This window comes from Morus notabilis, unplaced genomic scaffold (assembly GCF_000414095.1).
Source record: "Morus notabilis unplaced genomic scaffold, ASM41409v2 Scaffold312, whole genome shotgun sequence".
Taxonomy (NCBI): Eukaryota; Viridiplantae; Streptophyta; class Magnoliopsida; order Rosales; family Moraceae; genus Morus; species Morus notabilis.
This window is the reverse complement of record NW_010367006.1, coordinates 103,268-117,120: the sequence shown is the minus strand read 5'-3', so window position 1 is coordinate 117,120 and position 13,853 is coordinate 103,268. Positions and strand designations below refer to the sequence as shown.

The following is a 13,853-nucleotide window of genomic DNA, read 5'->3' as shown; positions in this document are numbered from 1 at the left end:
CCAACAAGTAACAAAATGTCACGAGCATACGTAAGAAAAAATCAGAACCAATCACACGTCAAAGAGCCTAAAACTACGTTTTAGCAGGAAATGTTTTTCAATCACGTCCTCTATTTTTACCTTGGTTCCTCAAAGTAGTTAGGCTGTACCTTGTTCTGCTACAAAGAAATAAGTAAATGTAAATAACGTAAGAAAAAATCAGAACCAATCACACGTCAAAGAGCCTAAAACTACGTTTTAGCAGGAAATGTTTTTCAATCACGTCCTCTATTTTTACCTTGGTTCCTCAAAGTAGTTAGGCTGTACCTTGTTCTGCTACAAAGAAATAAGTAAATGTAAATAACGTAAGAAAAAATCAGAACCAATCACACGTCAAAGAGCCTAAAACTACGTTTTAGCAGGAAATGTTTTTCAATCACGTCCTCTATTTTTACCTTGGTTCCTCAAAGTAGTTAGGCTGTACCTTGTTCTGCTACAAAGAAATAAGTAAATGTAAATAACGTAAGAAAAAATCAGAACCAATCACACGTCAAAGAGCCTAAAACTACGTTTTAGCAGGAAATGTTTTTCAATCACGTCCTCTATTTTTACCTTGGTTCCTCAAAGTAGTTAGGCTGTACCTTGTTCTGCTACAAAGAAATAAGTAAATGTAAATAACGTAAGAAAAAATCAGAACCAATCACACGTCAAAGAGCCTAAAACTACGTTTTAGCAGGAAATGTTTTTCAATCACGTCCTCTATTTTTACCTTGGTTCCTCAAAGTAGTTAGGCTGTACCTTGTTCTGCTACAAAGAAATAAGTAAATGTAAATAACGTAAGAAAAAATCAGAACCAATCACACGTCAAAGAGCCTAAAACTACGTTTTAGCAGGAAATGTTTTTCAATCACGTCCTCTATTTTTACCTTGGTTCCTCAAAGTAGTTAGGCTGTACCTTGTTCTGCTACAAAGAAATAAGTAAATGTAAATAACGTAAGAAAAAATCAGAACCAATCACACGTCAAAGAGCCTAAAACTACGTTTTAGCAGGAAATGTTTTTCAATCACGTCCTCTATTTTTACCTTGGTTCCTCAAAGTAGTTAGGCTGTACCTTGTTCTGCTACAAAGAAATAAGTAAATGTAAATAACGTAAGAAAAAATCAGAACCAATCACACGTCAAAGAGCCTAAAACTACGTTTTAGCAGGAAATGTTTTTCAATCACGTCCTCTATTTTTACCTTGGTTCCTCAAAGTAGTTAGGCTGTACCTTGTTCTGCTACAAAGAAATAAGTAAATGTAAATAACGTAAGAAAAAATCAGAACCAATCACACGTCAAAGAGCCTAAAACTACGTTTTAGCAGGAAATGTTTTTCAATCACGTCCTCTATTTTTACCTTGGTTCCTCAAAGTAGTTAGGCTGTACCTTGTTCTGCTACAAAGAAATAAGTAAATGTAAATAACGTAAGAAAAAATCAGAACCAATCACACGTCAAAGAGCCTAAAACTACGTTTTAGCAGGAAATGTTTTTCAATCACGTCCTCTATTTTTACCTTGGTTCCTCAAAGTAGTTAGGCTGTACCTTGTTCTGCTACAAAGAAATAAGTAAATGTAAATAACATAAGAAAAAATCAGAACCAATCACACGGCAAAGAGCCTAAAACTACGTTTTAGTGGGAAATGTTTTTCAAATTTCAATCACGTCATCTATTTTTACCTTCGTTCCTCAAAGTAGTTATAGTACAAGGCACGGGTAAGAGTAAAAGTGACTAATGATAACAGTAAAAGCGACTAACCTAAACATTTGAAACCTACAGAGTAATAGTAAACGCGACTAACACTGAAAGATTAACCTTACAACCTTGAAATGAATCAACTAAAAGTGAATTTTAGAACCCCCCCCCTTTTTTTTTTTTTTTTTTTTTTTTTGGGAGTGGCAGGATGGAAGCAGCAAATATTAATGGGCAAAAATGACCAAAAAATAATGGGAGAAAAAACCACAATTGGAGAAAATAAGATATCTAATGAAAAGCTCGAATAACTAAAGAAATTCCAATAAAACGAAAACAATAAGAGTTAGAGACAATACAAGTCACGAGACATGCTAGGAGGCCTAAACAAAAAACAGAATAGAAATTAGTATAAACGGTAGTAGAAAAGAAGATAACATGCTTACGACAAATGCATTCTCATCAAATGGGAAAAAGGGAGCCGGCAAATTGACAAGCTCATTAAGGAGTTCATTTTCCACAATACCAAGATAATCCATAATACGAACAACCGAAATCCTCCACCAATTAGCGAGAAATTCTAGACTTCTTTTAATGGTAAGAAGAACTTTAGCGATTCCTTGCCTTCCACCAACATTTTCCCCATTCTCATTTGCAGCAAAAATCCTATTAGCCAAACCAAAATCTCCTCTTGGGTCTAGCCGAAGAACAACTCTGATAAAAGTAATCCCAAGAAATACATACGCCATTCCAAGTGAAAGAAAAAAACCATATAGACAGTCCTTGAAAATCGCGGTGGCATAAAGATGACTTATAAACAGACTTTGTGCTTCACCAAAACCCTTGCAGAAAGAAAATTCCCAAATCCAATGTGTAACGAATGGAATTACGACGAGCCAAACAAGAAAAAGATACACAAAGTGCTGTAATATTCTGAACAGCCAAAAAACTATTGCAGCAAGCCCAAGTACAAACTCCCAAGGAGAAAGCCTTGCCGGAGGATTCGTTGCGTAAATTGGGGCATATACAAATTCATGCTTGCAAACCTGCAATAGTTCCAAAATATATGGCCGGGAAAAAAAAAGTATCATCATGCTCTTATCAAAAGAAGAACAAATTCTTATACATGCCAATAGATGAGACGGGTTTCTACTTTATAGGCAGGCATGAAAAACCGCAATCGGGGTCAAATTTATAATACACTCGCAGAGTCAGGAATTAATATTCATCCTCGGTACAGTGTATAGAAATGGTTTCAATAGTTTTGTTTTTTTTTTAACCTTCTTTTAAAGGCTTTGGTCTAGTCCTCCTCTAATAATACTACTTTTTCAAGTTCTATTTCCAATCTTTGTGAGGTTTCTTGGGAAAGAATGGTAAACGAAGCAGTACATTAACTTTGAAAAATCCCGAATATCTCCAATACCAAACACATTGTAGTGTACCAAAAAAAAAAAAAAAAAAACCTACTAACGAAGATCATAATGCTCACTACCTTTAACTAAAGAACTGGATTTCAAACAAAAAGAGAAGAAAAGGTAATTCGAAGAGGATAAAGAGAGGAAAGCGAAGAAGACGATACCTCGCAATGGGAAATCTTACGGTGATTGAGCCACTGAAGGAGACAATCTTGGTGGACGTACTTTATGGTACCACGGCAAGCGCAGGGGTACCGGAGAGGGTTTCCCTCCTCGCCGGGATTTCGGCATATCCTACACTCGTTCTCCTCCACCACGCTTCCGCCGACATCGGCCGTATCCGCCGCCGCAGAATCTTCCATTTCCGGCAAGGCGATCGTCGATCGTAAGGTTTTGGCCTCTCGTAGCTATGGTTCTCTGGCTCTCTCTCTCTCTCTCTATGTTTCTCTCTCTCTGGAATCCTTTCTCCCTCGCGAGGGAAGAACATATGCATACGAAAGGTACTGTCAGCAATGGGATACTCATACGACAAAGTGAGTTTTTTTTTTCTTTTTTTTTTCTGGGGGAAAGCGCCAGGAAGATAAAGTGAGGGCTTTGTTTCTCTACTGCTACGTTTTATTATACGAATAAAGAAGCCAATAGAAAACCGCCACCTCATTCGTTTACACGTGTCCTTTTCAGACGGTCAAATCTTTTTTTTTTTTTTTTTTACTACCGTATTTCCATCACTAGCTTTGATTTCCATTTCCATCAGTAGCTCGATGCTAAAAGGCAAGGCACTGATCTTGTGCCCTTTTCAACGGTCGTAACTATCGTCGCTCGGTCACAATTGTAGCCAAAAATAAAATAAACAAAAAAATAAGTTTTTTCCTGATAATTTTTTTAATGGAAAATTATCCCGATAAATTTGAAACAAATTAATGTCTCGTTCATTTTATCAATTTTAATTTTTAATTTTAAATTTTTACAGTAAAAAATTTTAAAAAATGTCACATTTAACTTTTTTTGTTACAGTATAAAGTTCTCAAAAAATGTCACATCTCAGCTCAAATTAAAAATTTAAATCCGTGAAGTGAATGATGCCAAAATGAGAATTTGTTCTTTGTTCAACCGAAAGATACATCACAAACAAAGTTACTAGCTAATAAATATGAAAGGAATCAAATGAGAAATTTTGTTCTTTTATTTCTTTTTTAACTGAGAGATATATTACAAATGTAGATGATTTTTTTTTTAATTACTGATGTCAACTTTAATTAAAAATATTTTTTATTAAATACGATAAGATACCTAATTAACTTTATCCCCATTGCATTGTTTTTCTTTTATTTTAAACTTTTACCGATTTGATTAAATTTACATGTCTTTATTAAATATAATTGGTTAGATAAGATAATCCAACAAGTTTTTATACTTTCAGCTTTGCCAAATGGGACTCGTAGTGTATATATTTCCCTAAAAAAAATAAAAAATAAAAATAAAAGGAGGCCATCTTAAGACAAGCTCAAAACTAAAGAACGCGTTTGAAACTCGTTTTAAAATGATTTTATTTTTTGTATGAAAATGAAAATGAAAACGTTTTCAATCTCAGACAGAAATCATTTTTAAAAATACGTTTAGTAATTTTATTAAGAGATTGTTTTCAATATAAAAAAAAAAAAAAAAAAAAAAAAAACTCATTAATGTCTCTCTCTATGCTCGAGAGAGGAGAAAACGAAAATAAAAAATAAAAAACGACTAAAAGTCATTTTTCATTTCTCTCATTTTACACTAAACTCAAAAATCGTTTTCATTTCAATTTTTTACCTTTATTTCACCAAACATCATTTTATGCATTTATTGCATTAAACGTCGTTTTAGGAACATTTTCATTTTTTCTTTCTCAAAAAATGTGAAAAATAAAAATGATATCAATTTCAAACACGGCCAAAGTGTCCTTGCTTTGGAGTTTAACATAAAATCATGGGAATTATGAATTATGTACAATTAAGATTGAGATGAGTCGAAGTGTATAAATATAGTAATGATTTGCAACTTAAGAAGCAAAGCCCTTTTCCAAGGAAGGCACCCCACAAAATTTCATCTCCGCCTTACTGTTCTATAAAATCCTAGCACGTTTGAGACCCACTTTCATGTATAATCTGCAACAAAAGAAATAAGTTGATCAGTTTAACTTGCACAGATAATAGTTGAGGCAATTGAGATGAAAAAGTTATTCTTGTTAACATACTCTTCCAACGTTCATAAAGAACTACATTGATATTATCCTGTTAGGTAGTGGAAGAGAGAGAGAGAGAGAGAGAGAGAGAGAGAGGAGAAGAAGAAGAAGGAGGAGGAGGAGGCATAATTAACAGAGAAAAGTGAGAGCCCTAAGCAATTAACTAGGAACATGCTCGGGGGTGCCACGTGGTGCTCAGCACCACTAATACCCCTTGCATTGTTCATTAGCTAGAGGGCAAAATAATGAAAACAAATAAATGGTGAAATATGTAGGAGAGCGAGACACAAATTATGTCAAAATTCTGCAAGAAATGAAAACTAATAAAGAAAACATAAGTGGGTGGGTTTTTTAGTCTTAAGATTACCATCAAATACAAAGTGCACCCATGTCAGGAGGCCCTCCACCAGAGCCACCGCAGGCCGATGCGATTTTAACAGTCGCTCCCTTCTTGCCATGCTTCCTCTCTCTTCTGGCCTTTCTAGAGTCGATCGTTTGGTTACTGATACAGCAAAATATGAATTAGTTTTTATTTCTTTTTAGTTAATAAATATGATGTTTTTAATGTGTGGGAGAGGAAATGTATCATACTGTGCCTAAATTTAGTAAAATGTAAGTCAGAGTTGACATATTTATTACTGGTAAATACAGATTGTGAGTAGTTATAACTAATTAAGACATTAAGTAGCTTATCTAAACCTCAAAGAACTGATAGAAGGGCCAAAAAAACATACACTACAATCTTATTAGAAGATCTCCCAATGACTGATCCACAACAAGCTTTATGCTTCTTTCTTGAGCCACATGGGCAGAGCTGGTTTCTTGAGATCTTCTGCAGTAATGAAGACGATAATCGTAATCACAAATAATTAACAAATCAGTGTGGACTCAGTATACTCCACTACAAAAGTTAGAGGTGAAAAAAAAAATCTCTCTCACTTTCATAATTAAATAAACCTTACTTCTGGCTGGGAACTGCTATTATCATGAGCGAGACTGTTGCTGCTGCTAGCAACATCCTGTTGGAAGGTCTCCTCCACTTGTTCCATTTCTTGTGCGTCTTTTCCATTTTCATCGCATCTGGAAATTATTATATGAAGCAAGGTTAGTAAAATATTGAGCGTTGATCAAAGCTGAATTAAGGTGACTCCTATATAAATAGATGGCAAATGAGGCAGAAGCGAGACTACATAAAGATGAGAGAACAAGCATATAGGCATACTTCATCCTCAAAAGACGACAACAAAGAACATTGTGATGCAACAGAGCAAAGAATAAAAGGAGAGGGAAATCTAGAAAACTCTCCTTCTAGCGAGGGAGCATAAATGAAGCATTTGTCTTATCCACAAACTGATCGTCAAACTCGTTTTTTCCTATCAGATTCCGTGGACAGATCAGGAGCAGACCACCAAAGTGCCTTCGCTAATTTGAACTTGTGTTGTGAAGTATTAATTACAAAGGACATCATGGAAAAATCAGCAAACAAAGTACTAACATTACTTGGTGGAGACGTCTTAATAAAATCAACCAGGAGGAAAGAATTACATACGGGCCATTACAAGGGGAATTATCTGTCTGATTAGAAGGTGAATTAGGTCGCTCTGAGCACTCTTCTGTTCTTTGCTCTGCGACCAAAAACTCTATAGCAGCATTGACGTCACCATCTACTTCTCGTAAAACCTGATTTAAAACCAGCTTTTTCTTAGAAAACCTCAAAGCTCCACAAGTTTTAATCACACTATCCAAACAGGTTATACAAGAAATTGATAACTGACATATACGGCAACCCAATAGGAAAAGGCATATAGATATACGCCTTCGCATATAGACAGACATACTTGCGCATACATATAGAGCAATTTATCACCTGTTCAACTCTTTCAGCATTTTCACAACCTGTTCCTGCAATAACCAATTTGATGGATCCAGCATTTATGATATTCTTGGCAGCTCCCCCTTTGGACTTGCCATCCGCAACTTTTTCTTGATGAGATTTCATGGAAATATCACCATCAGCCTTTTACAAACTAGAAGTTATTAGGCCCTTACTAGTAAAAAAAATAATCAAACTCAGACCTATTCTGACATGAAATTGTAATTTAGAGAAAAAGAGGAAAACAAAATGTAGAACCTGGATTACGATAGGCCTAGCTGGCCCCTCACAAGAGTCTTCCTTCAATCGCACACTATTATAATGCTCACCATCGTGATAAGATCTGGAAAAAAATAAAATTACAGATAAAAAATAAACAATCATACTGCAGAACTACAATGCCATGGTTACTGAACATAATGATATCACACGCACACATATCTGATTTTCCAATGTAAGTCGGAAGATGCAACATTATGTATTCATTAGTCTATCTTTCAATATTACCCTTCTACCATCTTCATTACCATTAACAATGCAACAAGTGCTCAAAAAGTGTAGCTCAACATAGAATCGTGAAAGCCCGTCAAGAGCTAGAAGTACATTACATTAGTCCGTAGCTTACCGGTGACCATTAAAGAAAATTCATTGCATTAGATAGCCCAATTTTTTTTTTAGAAAAAATGATGATACAAAAAAGACCGTCAAGAGCTAGAAGTACATTACATTAGTCCGTAGCTTACCGGTGACCGTTAAAGAAAATTCATTGCATTAGATAGCCCAATTTTTTTTTTAGAAAAAATGATGATACAAAAAAGAAAAAAAAAATCAGTTACGAAAATTCTTACTACTGAGTAGTGAGTCTAGTTCATGCATATGACACAAAAGTACCTTGCTATCCCTCATGCCATATAATGTTTTGGAAAGAAAAGAAAGTCTTACAAGAGATCCAAATTATCTAGAGGATCCTTACATCACTATCAGCTTATTAAGGGAAAAAGTTTAGGATTCCATAACAATGGTACACAATCCTAACAGGCTGTTTAACACCTTCTCTATAGTCTAAAAATGAGCCAAAAAGTGCAGTACAATCATGATCAAGAATTTGGAATACTTACAAATGAACCATACCAACCCCACGATCATCAAAGTTCCGTATATACCATCGAGGAGACATGCTCTACATGAAATAAAGAATTGGACGTGTTGAAAATCTACAAACGGCTAATGAATTATTATGCACGGGATAATATGAGGGAACTGGTTTTTACACATTTACAAGTATATTCATATCACAGTAATGACATGTAATCATGTTGCCAAACAATACTCGCAAAAAACAATACTACGTTTTTCAATCACTATAATAGACATTAATAGTGCAAAGCTTAAGCAACTTTCCTATTTGAAAGCTAAAAAGTACTTTTCTTCCACACTACACTATCTACAGTTGTCCACATACAACATAAAAGAAATCGCAAACTATAAGGGTTCACCAAAAATTAGCCTAAAAATACTCCCAGAAAGCATCAATTAATAAATAATTAGTTAGTCAATTTGAAGAAAAAAATATATCATACAAAATTATGGAGATTGTAGAAAGTTCGAACCATAAGTTTTTAAAGTTATCAAATATGACACTCATATAGAAATTTTATATTAACAGTACCGATATAGACATGAATTTTATCGATTGTAGATTTATGAGACTCTTTAGATCATTTCAATTCTTAGCAAGAAGAGTGCAAGGGAAAAAAAATTAAATGGAACACAGTTAAGGACCCACCCTGTGAATGCATATGTTAGTACGCGTCACAAGAGAAGCTGCCTGCAATTCCATGTGTCCAGCCCATGTACCATCCTTCTCCATGGATTGGCAATATTCCTCAAATGGAACATCATCTTCAATAAATGGCTCAAACATTTCACGATTCCTCTGTTGATTAGAATTACCAAGACATTAGAACACTTACAAGTTGATTTTCAGTACAGAATTTCTTTTTTCCCGAAAATTATCAGATTCAAGTACCAAAATATATTGTACCACCATACTGCGATATTTTACATACTCCTCTTCGTCACCTTCTAGTTGATCAGCAAGAGCCCTGAACATAAAAAACGAAGTTAGAAATACAGCACTAAAAATTATCAATACAATACATTCATTTTATTGCCAAGGATGATGGGTCGCATAAATATTTTACGGAACATATACTTTAGTACTTAATCAACACGTGCATACATTTAACTTTTAAGATGACCTAACAACATATGTGATAATGCTCAAAGAAGTATGATAAAAGTATCCATAGAATGTAATAGTTGGAATTAACGAAGGTCACTAATTAAACACTGACCTGAAGAAGCAATTACCATCTGCAGTCACTTGAATAATTTTTAGGCCCAATGCATCAAGCTGTGCACGGAACTGGGAAATATCAGCCTGTTTTCCTTGCTTTTTGATCTGTCCACAGTCCACCAAACAAAATTCTGTTAGCTACTCATTACAGGAGAACCTAAATGGTATACCTATGTAAAGTCATTAAATTTCAGCTCTGGCTAAGGTTTACTGGAGAAAAATCACTTTATCACAATTCATAAGAACATTAAAAATTCTTCCTAAGATGGTATTACTCACTTAAGAATTGTTACAAGGAGACTTTATTTCATTTTCATATATTTAGATCTATCTTTTCCCATCAGCCTCAGTTATATCCCTTTCAAGGCTTTCCTTAAATCCTCCAGTTAAATTCAATTCACAATCCGATAATTTTACACCCAAGTCAATCGAAAACCATCTCAAATGACATGTCACATAACCTACCTACATTCCTCTTTCATATTAATTCTCAACAATGTCTCCTCAAAGGCCCCCAACTTATGCAACACAATCTTTGGAACTTGATAAACTCCCAACCCCCCGCCCAACCCATCCCGCGACAAGAAGGTAGATGCAGTACGCCAACTTCATTCCTTTTGCTCGAAGCTACCAAAAAAAAGTCTACAAATCATGTCCACAAGGACCACAACAACACAACTGGCTAGTACTTGTAATATTTTGATTTCCCAACAATGCGCTCCAACAAGCACAGTGGACCTAGTCCTAGTTATTAAAAGATTCAACGAAGCAAATCTGAACCCTTTAACCTCGGGTATTGGCAATCATAAGTTTCAGCCATGAAAAAAAATCTATACCCTTTAACCTCTAGTCTAAATCATTAAAAGTTTCAGCCAATAAAATCTTAACCCATTAACCTACTTCAACCCCATCTTATTCTCGGACCACCTCATCAATGGCTCAACAAGAAACTATATTAAGATTGTTGAGCGCTTGGAGCCCAATTATTTTCATGACGCAAAGACACATTGAATCTGAGAGATATAAGATTAGGAACAGCTGAAAGTGGATGTACCTTTTACATTGAGTGTGAACCACTTATATCTATTTGTTGTTTTCTACGTTTCTTTTTATACTAAGAAATCCCTCAAGCCACTTTATGAGCCGATTTAAAACTGGAGCCCTCTGCCAAACCTTAAAATCTTTGGAATGCATGAAACTATGACCCTTACGGAAACAATCTTTGTTTCCTACGATGTTATTGCTCTCGGTAATACAGAATGAAAGAATTTAATTCTTAAAAAAGTATCCCTCCGCCCTAAATATCTATGCCACAAAATAATTACTAATTCTTAGAGCCACCTTTTCCACATTCCATGCCTTTCCTGCATTAGTTTGTTTTGGCTGGAAATTCGATCTATCTGTAATAGTCACACCGAAACGAATAACAGAAAAGCGAAAAATCGGAAACAGATTAAGGGCCAGTTTGATAGTATTGTTGATTTTAGAAAAATTATTGTCAGTTGTGCTAAAAAAATAATTGAGTGTTTAGTAAACTGTAATTATACAAATATTAATTTTAAAGGTATTATGAGTATTATGAAAGTTTCATTAATTGTACTTAAAAATAATTATCGCACGATTTAAAAATTAAAATTACTTTTGGTATGCTTCTGATTTTGACCGTAAATTCTTCAAATATTCTTTAAGGATCACTTTTTATATTTTTTACCGAACACAAATTTAAATGGTTAGAGAATTGATTTTGAGCTCCAAGAATCACTACCCAACATTTCTACCAAAAACCACCAGAACCAATCAAGGTAATGAAATTGCGGAGCTAGGGTTAAAAGTTTCTCCTAATGCCGAACCAGTAACTGAGCCAAATTCAATGAGAAATTCTTTTTTATTTTTTTTTTAAAGTGGATTAATCCTTTTTCCTGTGTATTTTCTCAATTTGACAAGCAAAGATTCGAGCGGAAGAGAAAATCTGAATGGATTAGGAAAGAAGAAATGACTTACGTTAGATTGTTTCTTGGCTTTGGATTTTTGATGCTTCGTCTTCACCATCTTAACGTAATCCGAAATCGACTTGGTCGATAGTTCACTCACGGCTCACACTCGGTAATCAATAGATATTGGTTCTCCGTTAATTGAGGGTGAAAAGGAATTCAAAAATACTGATATTAAAATTATCGCTCAAATAAAATAAGGTGAGAAAAATTACAAACTGATTTGTACGTGGGTTGGGATTTCCTCTATTAAGTCAAGTTAGACGTGAATTAGGAAAACTGCTAAATGACTTTTTTTTTAGTCTCTTTTAAAAAAAAGATCGGACTCTTTTTATACTGGTTCAATATTAATTTATCAAATAAATTTATAATTTGTTGATTAAAATTAATTAATTATTAATTAATTTTAGTTAATTGTTAACTGATATGAATAAAAATTATTAAGTTAATCAGTAATAAATTAAAATTAATTATTAATATATCGTTAAATTTATCAATAATTGACTATTAAGTCAATCAATAATTAACCGTTAAGTTAGATGTAATTACATTAAGTTAGGGTAAATTTTACATTTGTCCCTAAATTATGTCACTTATGTCATTTTATACTCATTTATTAAAATACACCACTTCATCCCCTTAAATTTTGTTTTGTTAGCAAAATATCTCTTTCCATTCAATTTTCGTTAAATTTGATCATTTTTCATTGATTTGACCATAATATAATAAGCTAATAAAATAAATAAGTCACTATATTGATTGTTAGTAAGTGTGGTATGAAAATGAAAATAACCCTAGTAACTATTAACTAAAAACAAAAGAATATAGTCTTATTTTACCTATTACAGCCGTTTTTGGTAGAAAGGAGTGGTGCATTTTTTAAGTCTGAGGGATAAAGTACATAGTTCAGAAAGCAAATATAAAAATTATCCGTTAAAAGCTCGTTCATTTTACCCATTTAAGTTTTCAATTTTAGATTTTTACAGTAAAAAATTTTTAAAAAATGTCATTTTTTTTTTATTACAGTGAAAAACTATCAAAAAATGTCACATTTCAACTCGAATTGAAAACTTTTTCTGACTTTTATTTTAAGAAAGTTCCTATTATAGTTGATTGAACGATGTTTCCCCATTAATTACCCTGAACCTGCTTTGCTCAATTACCTGTACTAAACAGAAGGTAAAAACTTAAGCAAATGAAAATAGTTTCAAAGAGCAGCTTCAAAATTAGCTCAACAAGAGAAAATGAAATTCACATCATTCAGGGATAATATGAAGGAAAAGCCAAAATGGGGAAAAACCAAATGAAGGAAAAACTTCGACATTGTTTCAACTTCAAAACCAAAATGAAGGAACGGAAAAGCCCCCATTGCCTGATACAAATTTATCCAACCGAATAAAAGGAAAGAAAAAAACAAAAGAAGAAGACAAAAAGGAAAGTAAAAGAATTCCTAAAAAATCTGAAAAACGAAAAATAAACCATTTGAGTTGTCCTTCCTTTGCAAGCTACACACATGCAACAGCTTTAGGGAGACGTTTGGTTCATGGATTAGAATCATGAGATTAGAACTATTTTTTATTTACGTGTATTTTTTGTGAGAGAAAATGTTATAACGAACTATGAACCATGATTCGAATCAGGGTACGAATCCCCTTACCAAACGTTACCCTAGATATAAAAACTAAAAAGCAATTATATAAGGTACCGATGATGTTTAGGTGATAGAATGAGAGTCTCTTTCTAGGCCATTATTTGAAATCATTCAATTAGTGAAAAGATTCAACACATCAAATTCAAGTTAAAAAAATGTTTTACTCCCAAAAAGAAATTACTAAAAAATTGTAAAATTGACAATGTAGTAATTAGATACATAATTATCATTTATCTTTTCAACTCTTCTTCCCTCTTACTAAACAATACAAACGATTACTATAATCCTCTACATCATTCACAATAATTGTCCCTCTAACTATCTAGAGTTTAAAGTGTGTTTAGTTAGATGAAGAGATACAGACAGGCTGTGAGAGGAGTAGGGGGAGAGATTCAAACCTTTATTCCGTTACGCTCCTTCCAATGATGGAAGGATCTACCAAATCCATCACGGTAAAAATTAACAAGATGACTTTACCTTCTAAAATACTTTATTAGCACATAATAAAATAGACAGTATAATAATTAGATAAATATTTATCATTCATCTTTTCAATTCTCTTTCTTTCATAACAAACAACTTAAAAGATTGCTATAATACTCTTCATACGTATTCTTGATCCCTTCAATTCTTTAC

At 33.6% G+C, this 13,853-nt stretch overlaps 2 protein-coding genes across 3 annotated transcripts; both read right to left on the bottom strand.

The window, feature by feature from the left end:
* Window positions 1-1,914: 1,914 nt before the first annotated feature.
* Window positions 1,915-3,647, bottom strand: LOC21389231 (probable E3 ubiquitin ligase SUD1). Its single transcript, XM_024174355.1, has 2 exons — window positions 3,290-3,647; window positions 1,915-2,756 (listed from the first exon to the last, which is right to left on the bottom strand). The coding sequence occupies exons 1-2, from the start codon at window positions 3,485-3,487 to the stop codon at window positions 2,094-2,096; spliced, it is 861 nt and encodes a 286-aa protein (XP_024030123.1). The 5' UTR covers window positions 3,488-3,647; the 3' UTR covers window positions 1,915-2,093.
* A 1,407-nt stretch (window positions 3,648-5,054) lies between these two features.
* LOC21389230 (OTU domain-containing protein 3) lies at window positions 5,055-11,773 on the bottom strand. 2 transcript variants are annotated; one of them, XM_024174353.1, is made up of 12 exons: window positions 11,577-11,773; window positions 9,574-9,680; window positions 9,246-9,321; window positions 9,003-9,152; window positions 8,335-8,396; window positions 7,475-7,559; window positions 7,211-7,360; window positions 6,893-7,023; window positions 6,306-6,423; window positions 6,078-6,175; window positions 5,711-5,845; window positions 5,055-5,266 (listed from the first exon to the last, which is right to left on the bottom strand). In XM_024174353.1, the coding sequence occupies exons 1-11, from the start codon at window positions 11,622-11,624 to the stop codon at window positions 5,713-5,715; spliced, it is 1,158 nt and encodes a 385-aa protein (XP_024030121.1). In that variant the 5' UTR covers window positions 11,625-11,773; the 3' UTR covers window positions 5,055-5,266; window positions 5,711-5,712. The 2 variants fall into 2 exon arrangements, with proteins under 2 accessions (XP_024030121.1, XP_024030122.1); XM_024174354.1 differs by having other exon boundaries at window positions 9,261-9,321.
* Window positions 11,774-13,853: the final 2,080 nt, after the last annotated feature.